This window comes from Miniopterus schreibersii (genome assembly GCF_964146895.1).
Source record: "Miniopterus schreibersii genome assembly, chromosome: 5".
NCBI lineage: Eukaryota > Metazoa > Chordata > Mammalia > Chiroptera > Miniopteridae > Miniopterus > Miniopterus schreibersii.
The window spans coordinates 64,833,036-64,845,919 of record NC_138106.1 but is presented as its reverse complement, the minus strand read 5'-3'; the positions used below and the strand labels follow the sequence as shown (position 1 = coordinate 64,845,919).

Sequence of the window (12,884 nt, the reverse complement as noted above, 5' to 3'; positions counted from 1 at the left end):
TAAAGAGTTGTATAAGAAAGGAGGGATGATTATAGCTTCTTTTTTTCTCAGGATTGAACAGTATTTTAATGGTCATAATAATGAAATAACGACAACTGCTTTAACCAAAATGTGATATTGTATTGGCAGGGGATGTGGCAGTTGGAGAGGGATTAGGAGGTAGAGGGGAGAGCTATGTCCTCATATGCTGCCTCAAGAAGTTAACATATCATGTCAGAAATTGATAAATCAAGAAACAGCAGTAAAAAGTATAAGGTAGTAAATAAGAAAAACAACTAAAAGTTGAGTGTGACTGCCTCTGAGGAAAGAGTTAGGGTAATAGTAGGGAAAGGAATGCTGTGTTTTCATTAAAAACTTTCATAGTGTTTGAGTATTACTTTGGTAAAGAGTTTTTGCCATTTTATAATAAAAATAAGAATGTTCATTGTAAAAAGAAAAAGAAGTGGCTTTTTTTAGTTTCTTTTAGGGTTAGTAAAAAATTATTCAATACATACCCACCAAAATGTTTAAAATTAAAAGACTGATAACTCCAAATGCTGATACAAAGCAACCAAAAGTCTCACATATTGATGGTGGGAATACAAAAACAGTACAATCATTTTGGGAAAAAGCAGTTTTTATAAACCTAAATATGACTCAGCAATTCCATCCCTAGGTAATTACTCAAGAGAAATAAAAATACATGTTCACAAAAAGACTTGTATATGAATGTTCATGACAGATTTATTCATAATAGCCCCAAACAGGAAATAGTTTCAGGTATCCATCATAGAAGAATGGATACACAAACTGTGGTATATTCATATAATTGAATATTAGTCAGAAAATCTGAGGCAGACTGAATTGTGCCCCAGCCCCAATTCATGTTAGCCCTAACCCCCCATATGACTGTATTTGTAGATACAGCCTTTAAAGAGATAATTAAGGTTAAATGAGGTCATAAGAATGAGGTTCTAATCCAACAGGACTTGTGTCTTTGTATGAGGAGGAAGAAAAACAAGGGGACATACCGATGGCCATTAGACATATAAAATGATGCTCAACAACTCTAATCATCACAGAGATGCAAATTAAAACCACAATGATGTATCACCTCATACCTTCAGAATGGCTCCATCAATGAATCAACAAACAATAAGTGTTAGTGAGGGTGTGGAGAAAAGGGAAGCCTTGGGCACTGTTGGTGGGAATGCAGACTGGTGCAGCCACTGTGGAAAATAATATGGAGTTTCCTTAAAAAAATTAAAAATGAAACTGCATTATGATGTAGTGATTCCAGTTCTGGGAATGTATCAGAAGAAACCTGAAACACCGATTTGAAAGAATATATGCACCCCTATGTTCATTGCAGTGTTATTTATAATAGCTAAGATTTGGAAGTAGTCCAAGTGCCCATCAGTAGATGAGTGGATAAAAAAGCTGTGGTATATTTACACAGTGGAATACTACTCAGTTGTAAAAAAGAAGGAAATCTTATCTTTTGCAACAGCATGGATGAACCTGGAGAGTATTATGCTAAGTGAAATAAGCCAGTCAGAGAAAGACAAATACCATATGATTTCACTTATATGTAGAGTCTAATGAACAAAAAAAACAAAATAGAAAAAGACTCAGATACAGAGAACAGAATGACAGCTGTCAGAGAGGAGGGGGGTTGGGGTGGTGGGTGAAAAAGGTGAAGTTACTAAGTAAAAACAAAAAAACCCTCATAAAAACAGACAACAGTATAGTGGTTACCAGAAGGAAAGGGGGGGGAGGTGGAGGATATGGGGGGATAAATGGTGACGGAAGGAGACTTGACTTTGAGTAGTGAACACAGTATAATATCCAGATGATGTGTTACAGAATTGTACACCTGAACCTATATAATTTTACTAAACAATGTCACCCAATAAATTCAATTAAAAAAAAGAGGCACTCAGTCTGGTATTTTGTTATGGCAGCCCAGGCAGAATAATACACTCAGCAATAAAAAAGAAAAAAAAGAAAAAAAGAAGAAAAAAAAGGAGCCACTATATGTCAACATGATGAATCTAAATAACACTGTGCTGAATAAAAGAAGCCTTGAACAAAAGAACAGATCCTGTATGTTTTCATTTTCAGGAAATTCTAGAATAGGCAAAACTAACTGAGGAGGGGAACATCAGAATCGTGGCACCTCTGGGATAAGGAGTGTGGGATGGTGATTGATGGGGAGGTGACATGAAAGAGTTCTGGGGTGACTGTAATGTTCTTTATCCTGTAGGGATTTGTGTTAAGGAATTACATGAGCCCGGCCGGGCATGGCTCAGCGGTTGAGCGTCAACCTAGGATCTAGGCGATCGGGGTTCGATTCCAGGTCAGGGCATATGCTTGGGTTGTGGGCTCGATCAATGACTCTCTCATCATTGATGTTTCTATCTCTCTCTCTCCCTCTCCTTTCCTCTCTCTGAAATCAATAAAGATATTTAAAAAAAAAAAAAAAGGAATTACATGAATTTGACAAAACTCACTGAATGGTAAATTTGATATTTGTGCATTTTATTGTATGTTAACTACCTCAAAAGGACAAAAAAAAGATCTTTAAATATTGAACTTTTGTTAATGATATGCATGTTGAAGTGTCTGGGGGGAGTGTATACTGATTTTGCAAATTACTTCGAAACGTGTCAAAAATAAGATGACTGATGTATGGATAGTGTGTCTGAACACTGTTCATAAAGTTTTGGGCTTTGAGGACACTGAGGGTGAGGACTTGTAGAAAGTGAGAAAATCTTTGAAAACTACAGGAGAGAGAATCTTCGTTATGTAGTGGTAGAGAGTTTAGCAATACTGTTGCTTGCAGTTGTGCGAAAAACAGAAATGTGTCAAATGGGTCACCTAGTGAAGAAGATCCCATATGTTGAAGGTGTCACCTGAGCTCTTGTGGCTTAGAGTAAAGTGCAAAAGGAGGGGATACAATGGAGAGAAGAACTATTCGAGAGTCCAGAGTATGGCTGCAAACCTGTCTGTTAAGACCTCACACCTCCGAGTATCATTTGGTCACATAAGGGCTCTGTAAAGAAAGTACAGGACTGCCTCACAGATTTTCATGTTTCTAGGAAGTTTAAGGAGTGTTCCTCCTCAACTGCCTCAGCAGGGGACCAAGGCAGGAAAGAGTCTATCTGGAAGAGATCTGTGGTTGTGCCAGTGGCAATGTTGTGAGGCAGGCCTGTGGGGAAGCTCACTCGGTGAGGGACTGAGGCCTGCCAACTAGGAGGTTAGACCCCCAATCCCACCCACAGCTTTACTGGCACCTGATGAGAGATGCAGAGCCAGAGGGATGCCTGTGAGATAACAGTAACTATGAGGTAAAGAAGTTTTTATGTTTTTAAAAAAAGCTATACTAACTTTTGGGTCAATTTGTTATACAGCACTAGATTAATATAAAGAGGACTGAGACACTGGCATGGCAAGGAAGAAGGTAAACAAGAGAGTGGATAGGACATAGTTTTTTCACTTAAAATCATCAAGAGTAATCTTAAAGATAGAGTGGGAGAGGTATGAAATGATCAATGCTGGAATAAGGAAATAGTAAGGAAACACGATGGTAGAGAAAGGTGAATAAGGGGGAAAGGTTTAAGTACTCTTGTTGAAGACTCCTTTATGAACCAAGGAGATAAGCAAAAGGCTAGCTTAAGAAAAAAGAGTCCAGTGTGGCCTCTGAGGGGGAGAGGATGGGTCATGGAACCACTGAAAGGCTACTGACATCATGGAGGCATCAATGAAAAGTCACGAAATCCCTCCTACGAGATTATATTCCTTAAGGGAACCATAATTACAAAGTCACTAGGGCTGGCTCTGAAATGACTGAGGTTGAAGAGGGAAGAGGGTGATGCAATCTCTAGGAGTAGGGGAATTCATCATTTATTTTGGAAGCAATATCTGGAAAAAAAAAAAGAACTGTTGGCAAATCTTTATACTTACATTATTAAGGAGGCCAAGGATGATTATTTAGATGTGAAACGGTTGCTAGAGATGATGTAGTTGCATGGGTAAAAAACTTTTACAAAGTTATAAATCTGGGGCTTGAAATAATGCACAGATCAGAGGCGTGGACGCAGTAATGCAAATGTGAGGCCAGCTATATGGCACAGGAGGGAACACTATCTAACCCGACAGACACTCACCTGGTGAAATTAGAGCCCAAGTATATATTACAGTTGGCAGTATAATGCCAGGCAGTTCCTAAGCAAGCACAACAAAACCCCAAGAATATAAAGAATAGCAAGGGGACTAAGCTAATTTTTAAAAACTTAAAAACTTAAATAGAGCATAAAATAAATTTTTTTTTAATCCATGAAAAAAATGTAATTACTATTAGCAAAGAAATATCCAGTCATGTCTTCCAAATGACACAATTGCCTAGCACTGTGCTAGGTACTGTAGTGAACACAAAAACCCTGGCCCCCAAGGTGCTTAACTAGTTGGAGACTCAAGCTCTTTGTGTGTAAACAAGCAGAGGAAGATTCAGGAAAGGACAGTCTGTCTGAGAAGAAGGTCGTCTGTGGGGTGGTGAGATGAGGGCCAGAGGGAGAAGGGCAGCCAGACAGGAGGAAGAGAGAGCCCAGCTCTGGATGTGCAGGTGGGGAAACCTTTCAAGGAGGGAGCTAGAGGAGGGACACTGGATCTCCAGGGTCCAAAAGACGGCTGCAGGCAGCAGCGTCAGGGGACTGATGACTCACATCTGGTACACAAAGGGTTGAGATGGAAAGAGTGGTGAGAAAACTGGAATACCGCTACAGTCACCCATTCCTTCATTTCAAAGACTGAGTGCCAATTCGGGGCAAGACTCTGTGCCAGGTGCTATGGAGATGCAGATAAATTCTGTCCTCGAGGTGTGCAGTCTGGTGGGGGAGACCAGGGAGCTAGATGGGTAACACTCATGAGGGAGAGGGGCCCAGGAGATTCCCTTGTAAATTCTCTGGCCAGGGAAATCAGGAGAGGCTTGGAGGAAGGGGTTATGGCATTTTGTCTATCTAGGACTTGAATTCTTTAAAGCAACTTGATAGTGAAAGAAATCAGAGCAAGAGGAAAGTAGAAAAAAATGGGCCATAAAATCTTAAGCTTTCATATTTTTTTTTTCTTAGCAAAAAATAGCAATGGCATGCAATCAACAAAGCATATGAGGACACAGTGAATCAAATGTTCTCAAGTTGAAAGAGGAAGGACAAGTGGAAAGGGAAGAGGAAGCAGCAGCATCTTCAGGGCCTGCCTCACAGCCGCCCAAGTGGGCCAGGACCCCTGGAACCCATCTCTCTGTGCCTCAGGTAGTTTGTCAAATGGGGGGCCCTGTACTTCACAGGGCAGCTGCGAGAATTATGTGAGTCACAGTGTCTTGCCTATGTAAGTGCCCAATAAATAGCCTTTATTGTTGAAACCTGGGTTGCTAAAAATAGGTGAATGCTCACAGAAATGAAGACTGTGTTGAACTGTGTCCTCTTCCACTTTACCCATTTCATAAGTTATATAAATGTCTAATCATGGGTTTGCACACCTCAAACTGATTTAATATCATATGTCAACTGTAATTTAAAAATAAAAAAATATTAAAAACAAAATAAAATGTTCATTGAAAAAAAAAATCATACATGGTAATCAATCAGGTTTGAGGGACACATAATGTGAAAAAGCTACCAATGGATGTGAGTGGGCAGTAGGAAGATTAAAAAGAAATAAAAGAGCACAGGCCCAGGAACAAAGTTTATCACGAAGGCAGCAGGTCCTGTGATAAGAATCCATACGATGGGCATAATGCTGGGCAGCATGCGGCCCTGGGAGCCTGCTGGCTGCATGGTATGCAATCCCGCGTTGGTGTGTGTGGGGGGTAATCGTGAATATGTTTATGAAATCTGTCTCCTTTTTGGAACTGTACCTAAAAGAATAAGACTGGATATTTGGTGTGAATGTAATACAGAAATCTAAGACACCATTATTGTAAAATACATTTATATTATAAAAAATATTAGGGGGAAAGTAGGCCTTGCTTGTTTACAATTAATGAAGCATGGCTTTTTCAAAGGCAGAGAAGGTAAAAGCTTCCCTGAAATCCGACCAACAGCTGATGTTAGGGCACAGAGAATACCGCAGAGGGTAGAAGAGGGTGACTGCAGAACCCAACAGTTGCGACTTTCCCGCAGTGACCGTCACCTGCTTGGTTTTCTTTGACTGGACAGGAACTGGAGCTGTCTCCTGCTGCGTCATTTCTACGTCTCCTCCTTCACCATCTGATGCTTCTAGAAAATATAAAGTTTAAAAATTAGAAAAGCCTCTGCACCTCCCCCCAGGTGCTACCACTGCTAGTACAATTTTGGTGTACCACCTTTCTTGAAGGGTCTTTCCCTTGACTTAGCAATTCCACATCTAGGAAGATGCAGTTAAGGAAATGATCCCAAATGAAGATAGAGATCTCAGCACCAAGATGGCAGTCTTACTTATAAAGTTGCAAAACTAAAGATTATCCAGATGTCCAACATTAGAGGATGTTTAATTATGCAACACTCACACTCATACTGATTTTACAGATGTTAAATTCTTCATTTTCAGATAAAAAAGCTGCTACTGCTTAGAGGGGATTACAGGTCATGAAAAATTCTTATTTTGAATTTTTAAAATCTTTCGACAATAGAAAAGATAAATTCTTACTCTAAGAATCAGGAAAAATAACTTTTAACATTTTTTCTGTTTATAAAGTTCTCCTGAAGAAACATGACAACCATAAAGTTTCTTACTTTCCATAATGCCACACAGTTTTTCAGATTATAGCAGTTGCTCTCTATAAACACATTTTTGAATCTTTGAAAGGCATTACTTGTTCCCTTTGAGGTTCTCTATATATCTCAAAGTCAGCCCAAAATATGAATTTGTGAGCAAACGCTAGTCAGAATTCAGATTCAGGTCCAAATTAACCCATCGGCAGTCTTGAGCTTTTAAATGTTTACATACCATGACAATTAATTTTGTGTCAACTTGAATGAGCCACAGGATGCCTAGATATTTGGTCAAACATTATTCTGGGTGTTTCTCAATGAGATTACGTTTGAATGGGTATACTGAATAAAACAGATTACCCTCCTTAATGTGGGCGGATCTCATATATCCAACCAGATGAAGGCCTGAATAGGCTGACTGACCCTCCTCTGAGTAAGAGAACGTTTCCTGCCTTTGGACTTAAACTGAAACATGGGCTCTTCCTGGATCTGCAGCATGTCAGGCCTCAGACTAGAACTATACCATCAGCTCTCCTGGGTCTCCAGCTTGCCAGTTCACCCTGCAGATCTTGGGACTTGTCAGCCTCCATAAATGCATGAGCCAATTCCTTATTTTATATCTATATCTATATCCATATCTAGATATATATACGGTATAGATATATAGATATCTATCCCCTATTGGTTCTGTTTTTGTGGAGAACCCTGATTAATACACTTACTTTCAACTGTGTAGCATGAAAAAAAGGCCTCTACCAAATGGAGTAGTAGCAGGTAGAGAATTAACAGGGAATTTTAATGAGTGACTAAGTTGCCATTAAAAGTATTTATAGAACTACTCCCTTTGGGAAGACAGTATTAGTAACTGTGTTTTTCCTCATTCCTCCTGCTATGTACAGCTAAAAACCCTGGACATTATATAGAAAACAAACATAGGAAGTCTCTGGAAGGTGGAGAGAAGACAGACCCCCTAGGGACTTTGGGGCCCAGTGAACAATGACCTCCTTGGGTTTTCTTTCTGCCTCATTATCTCAGTCTTGGAGCTTGAAGCAGCAACTTGAAAATGCCAAATTTGGGATCAGACCAGAAAAAGCCCTAACAAATCTCTGCTCTATTCAACAAAATGAACAGGAAACAAGCAGCCTAGCAAGACTGAACTTTTAGACAGTAATCTCTTGACTCCAGCCGACACCACAGAAAACTGTAGCCTGGTTCCCACTAGCAAACACTGAGTGGGGAGCCTAGATTTTCACACTTGCAAGGCTGTAATGAGGCCCCCTAACTCTTCCTCCACCTCCTACCAAGTGGGAATGGGCCGAAGGGATTTGCATCCCTGAAGAGTGGTAACAAACCTGTGTTCCCTCCTCTCATCACCAGAGCCCCTGTAGTATTAATGGAGACCACATGGTGAGCCTGGGATTCCTCCTGCTCCTGGCAGTAATGACCGCACTCCTCCCTCCCCAGTAGGATAGCATCAGAGGAGTCCTAGTAGAGAGTCAGGACTTCTCATACAACCCAATGGTACCAAGGTCACATCCACACTAGTCCTTTTAGCAATAGAAAGAGATATGCTCAAAAACACAGAGATAAAACAAAACAGAATACTAACTATGTCCAAGTAACACACAGGAAATCAGGAAAGAGAAAATAGAGAAACAAAACAGCAAACAAACAGAAAAAACACACACAAAATAATATGGCAGATTTAAACCTCAACATATCTATAATTATAATAATGTAAATGGTCTAAACACACCAATTTAAAGGCAGAGATTGACCGAGTGGATTAAAAGAGATGACCTAACTATATGCTGGTGACAAGAAACTTACCTCAGATATAACAATACAGACAAGTTGAAAGCAAAATGATGGAAAAAATATAACATGCAAATATTAATTTAAAAAAGAGCAGGAGTGGCTATATTAATATCAGATAGACTTCAGAAAAAAAATAAGTAAACTTCAGAGTAAATAAAATGATCAGAGAAAGAGGACATTATGTAATGACAAAAGGGTGAATCTGCCAAGAAGACCCAGCAATCTTAAATGTGTATCTACCAAACAACAGAGCTGTAAAATATGGGAAGCAAAAACTGATAGAAATGAAAGAAGTAGACAAACTTAAGATTAAGTTGTAAACTTCAACAGTTCTCTCAAAAACTGAGAGAATGACTAGACAGACAATCAGCAAGGATACAGAAGAACTGAGTGACAACATTAACCAACAGGATCTGATCAACATTTGTAGAACATTCCACTCAACAAAGACAGAATATATATTCTTTTCAAGTGTTATGGAAGACTGAAAGCTTTTCCCTGTACAGGAGCAAGGTAAGGGTGTCTGCTCTAACCAACATTATTCAACATGGTGCTAGAACTTTAAACCAGTGCAATAAGACAAGAAGTGAAATAAAAGGCATATGCATCAGGAAGGAAGACATCAAGCTACTCCTATTTGCAGATGGAATGATTGTTTACATAGAAACTCTCTCCTCAAAATGATATACAGGTTTAATACAATTTCTAACAAAATCCCAGCAAGATTTTCTCTAGATATATATAATTATTCTAAAATGTATGTAGAATGGCAAAGGAAATGGAACAGTGAAACAATTTTGGAAAAGAGTAATCAAGTGGGAGAAAATAGTTTATTCAATTTCAAGACATACATAGCTACAGAAAGAGAATATAGACCCCCAGAAAGAGACCCACACAAATATGACCAACTGAATTTTGACAAATGTACAAAAGCAATTTAACGAAGGAAAGGTCCTTTCAACAAATCGGGGGAAAAATCCACAAGCAAAAAATTTACCCTTACCTAAGTTTACACGTTATACAAAAATTAACTTGAAATGGATCACAGACCTAAATGTAAAATGTAAAACTATAAAACCTCCAGGAAAAAAAATCCTTAGGATCTAGAGTTAGACAGAGTTCTTAATTTTGACACCAAAAGTACAATCAATAAAAGAAATAATTAATGTTAGACTTTATCCAAATTGAAAACTTTTGCTTTGAAAGAATCCTGTGGAGAGGATGGAAAAACAAGATACAGTGTGGAAAAAAGTTACAATCCACATATCTAACAAAGACAGACTAGTATCTAGATAGCTTTAAAAGATTCCCAGAATTCAACACTAGCAAAACAGACAATCAAATTGGAAAATGGCAGAAGACATGAACAGATACTTTGCTGAAGGGGATATACTATGGCAAATAAGTACATTAAAACATGTTGCACATCATTAAGCACTACGGAAATACAAATTAAAACTATGAGATGTTACTACAAACCTATCAACAGCTAACATTAAAAAAACAGCACCAGCACCAAATGGTGAGTGAGGGTGCAGGGAGACTGACTGTTCCTATACTGCAGTGGGAATGTAAAATGGTACAGCCACTTCCATCCCACAAATGGAAAATAGTTTAGCAGTTTCTTAGAAAAACTAAGCCTGTAACTACTAGATAATACAGCAATTATACTCCTGGGCATTTATCCCAGAGAAATGAAAGTATGTTTATACAACAGCCAGCATATAAATGTTTACAGCAGCTTTATTTATTATTTATAATAGCCTCAAAACTAGAAACAACCCAGATGACCTTCAATGGGTGGACGGTTAAGCAAACTGTGGTGTATGCATCCCGTGGAATACTAATCAGCAATAAAAAGAAATGAACTACTGATATTCCCAGAAATTAATCTCCTGAGAATTATGCTGAGTGAAAAAAAGCCCATCCCAAAAGGTTACATATTGTGAGATTTCATTTAAATAACATTATTGAAATGACAAAATTATAGGAATGGAGAACAGAATAGTGGTTACACGGAGTTGAGGGGGTGGGGTTGGGAAGGAACTGGGTATGGCTAGGAAGGAGCAACAAGGAGGATTCTTGTTGGAATGGAAATGTTCTGTATCCTGACTCTATCTATGTCTACATTCTTGTTTTGATTTTGTCCTGTAGTTTCCCAAGTTGTTATCACTGAGGGAATCTGGGAAAGGGGACATGTGATCTCTCTGTATTGTTTTTAACAACTACATGTGAATCTACACTGATTTCAAAATAAAAAGTTTAATTAAAACAAAAGGCTTCTAAAGGAAATCCATCCTCTTGTTCAGGAAGCCCCAAATTATTATGCTGGAAGAGCTAAGAGGTGTGTGGTTGGCTGTGGACCAGACTAGAGCACCATCCTGTGGCTGGGGCACCCGTCACTGCAGTCCCGACGCAGACCCAGGAGGGCAGCTGGGTTCAGAGCACAGTCAACCCAGGGAGGCCACAATGGAGTCTTTAAAAACCAAAAAACAAAAGCAAAGGTGGGATAAAACATAGGACGCTGGATAAATTTGAATTTCATGGAAACACTGCGGTATCAGTCTCAAATATTGCACGGGGAACATCTAAATTATTCACTGTTTATCAGAACTTCAAGTTTAACAGTGGTTGTGCATTTTTCCTTGCTAAATCTGGCAACCCTCCCTGGGGATTATCCTCCCCCAGAAAAGGCCACCTTTAGTCCTGTGAAAGCTCTTATACTGGCCTCTCTTCACCCTGTCCCCTTTCTCTGAACATCCTCCAGCCCATCTTCATCTGGGACCCTTCAGGCAAAGCTGGGCCAGGACTGCACGGCCTCTTTGCCCCTCTTGCCCCTGCACGTGTGCCTTGCTGTGCCTCCTGAGCCAGCAGGTGACCTCACCCCTCCCCGCCCTGGCGCTCACGGGCGGCTTTCTCCCCGGCTCTGCTCACTGTAAACAGCTTGAGGGAGCCCAGGAGTAGGTACCTCAAGTGCTTGACCCAGCGCTGATGACAAGTAAAAAGCACTTCCTTCTACTGCTTTATGTACATTTCTATTAAAAAGTAAAATGTATTCTCTACGTAAAACACCAAAACCCTGAAATCTTCTGTCCTTTTATTAGGTTTAAAAGTCACTTCAGGATAAAAAGGGTGGAATACAAACAAATGTCAGGATCAAAAGCGTAAATATTTAAAAATCAAGCTATGCTCTTTAAAAAAATTTCTGAATTCCTCCATTGCCCAGAGTCTGAAGAAGGAAGCGTACAGCCTGTACTTAAGCAATCTAGCTGAAAATAGCATATTTTTAAAGGTATGTGACTCTTACACAACAAAAACCCATGAGAAATATTTAAAATACCTTGTTAATCAAATGCTCTAAATATGAGTTACTTTTTGTTCCAAAAAATTATTTCATCTGAAAACCATTAAATACATAAAATGATCTCATCTCCTATCACCATAGGTCGAATATATTAGTTGTTTCTTTAGTCTGATGTTTTTTGGTTCCAAAAGAGAAAAGTGATTTTCTGAAATAAGGGTGTTAGTTCTGTGATTTCCACTGAGAGGTTACTGAAAGAAAAGCATGGAGGCCCAAGCTACCCAGCCTGGGTCCAGCACCAGTGCTCCTCTAGGACTCGGGCATTTGAGGTTACGCCAGGCCTGTGCCACTCAGTCTTAGTGGCTGACTGCGCCCATGGACCGGAGCCACCAAAAAGGTGCCACCTGGTCTCCAAGTCACTGAGTTAACTTAAAAAAAAAAAAAAAAAAGATAAAATTCACCAGATGGAATTTGTTGAACTCTTCCAAAAGAGGAGTCAAGTATGCTGTTCTTTTTAAATATATGGTAAAAAGAGCAGGCTGAAATAAAAGGTCTTCTCCTCCCCTCAGTCCCGGTATGTGTCCTCTTTATGAGAAACATCAGAAGTCCAGTTTCCCAGCAATTTCCTTAAGTTTCCAAGGAGCTGCTTGTATGAACCCTTTCTAGGCTGTGGGATGGACCCTGGCAATAAATCAGAGTCAATATTTCTTTAAAAATTTGCAAAAGAAAGGTATTTAAACCACAATATGTTAAGGCTGCTGTCTGCCTGGCTGGTGTGGCTCAATGGTTGAGAACTGACCTATGACCCAGGAGACCACAGTCAGCTTCCAGGTCAGGGTTGAGGGCTCGATCCCCCATAGGGGGCGTGCAGGAGGCAGCCGATCAATGACTCTCTTTCATCATGGATGTTTCTATCTCTCTCCCTTCCTCTCTCTGAAATAAATATTTAAGAGGAATAAAAAAGACCAGTGTCCATATCCAATCAGGATTCTCTTCTCTCACATCCCCCAGTGAGTGGTGTTGGAGTTGGAGTGAGC

At 39.6% G+C, this 12,884-nt stretch overlaps 1 protein-coding gene across 5 annotated transcripts in view; it reads right to left on the bottom strand.

The window, feature by feature from the left end:
* The window catches only part of CMSS1 (cms1 ribosomal small subunit homolog), a 340,238-nt gene that overhangs the window by 20,654 nt on the left and 306,700 nt on the right, over positions 1 to 12,884 (bottom strand). For all 5 annotated transcript variants that reach the window (XM_081139359.1, XM_081139360.1, XM_081139362.1 and 2 more), the window contains one exon: positions 6,169 to 6,254. In XM_081139359.1, coding sequence (XP_080995485.1) covers positions 6,169 to 6,254 — 86 coding nt within the window. The remainder of the gene's footprint in view (positions 1 to 6,168; positions 6,255 to 12,884) is intronic.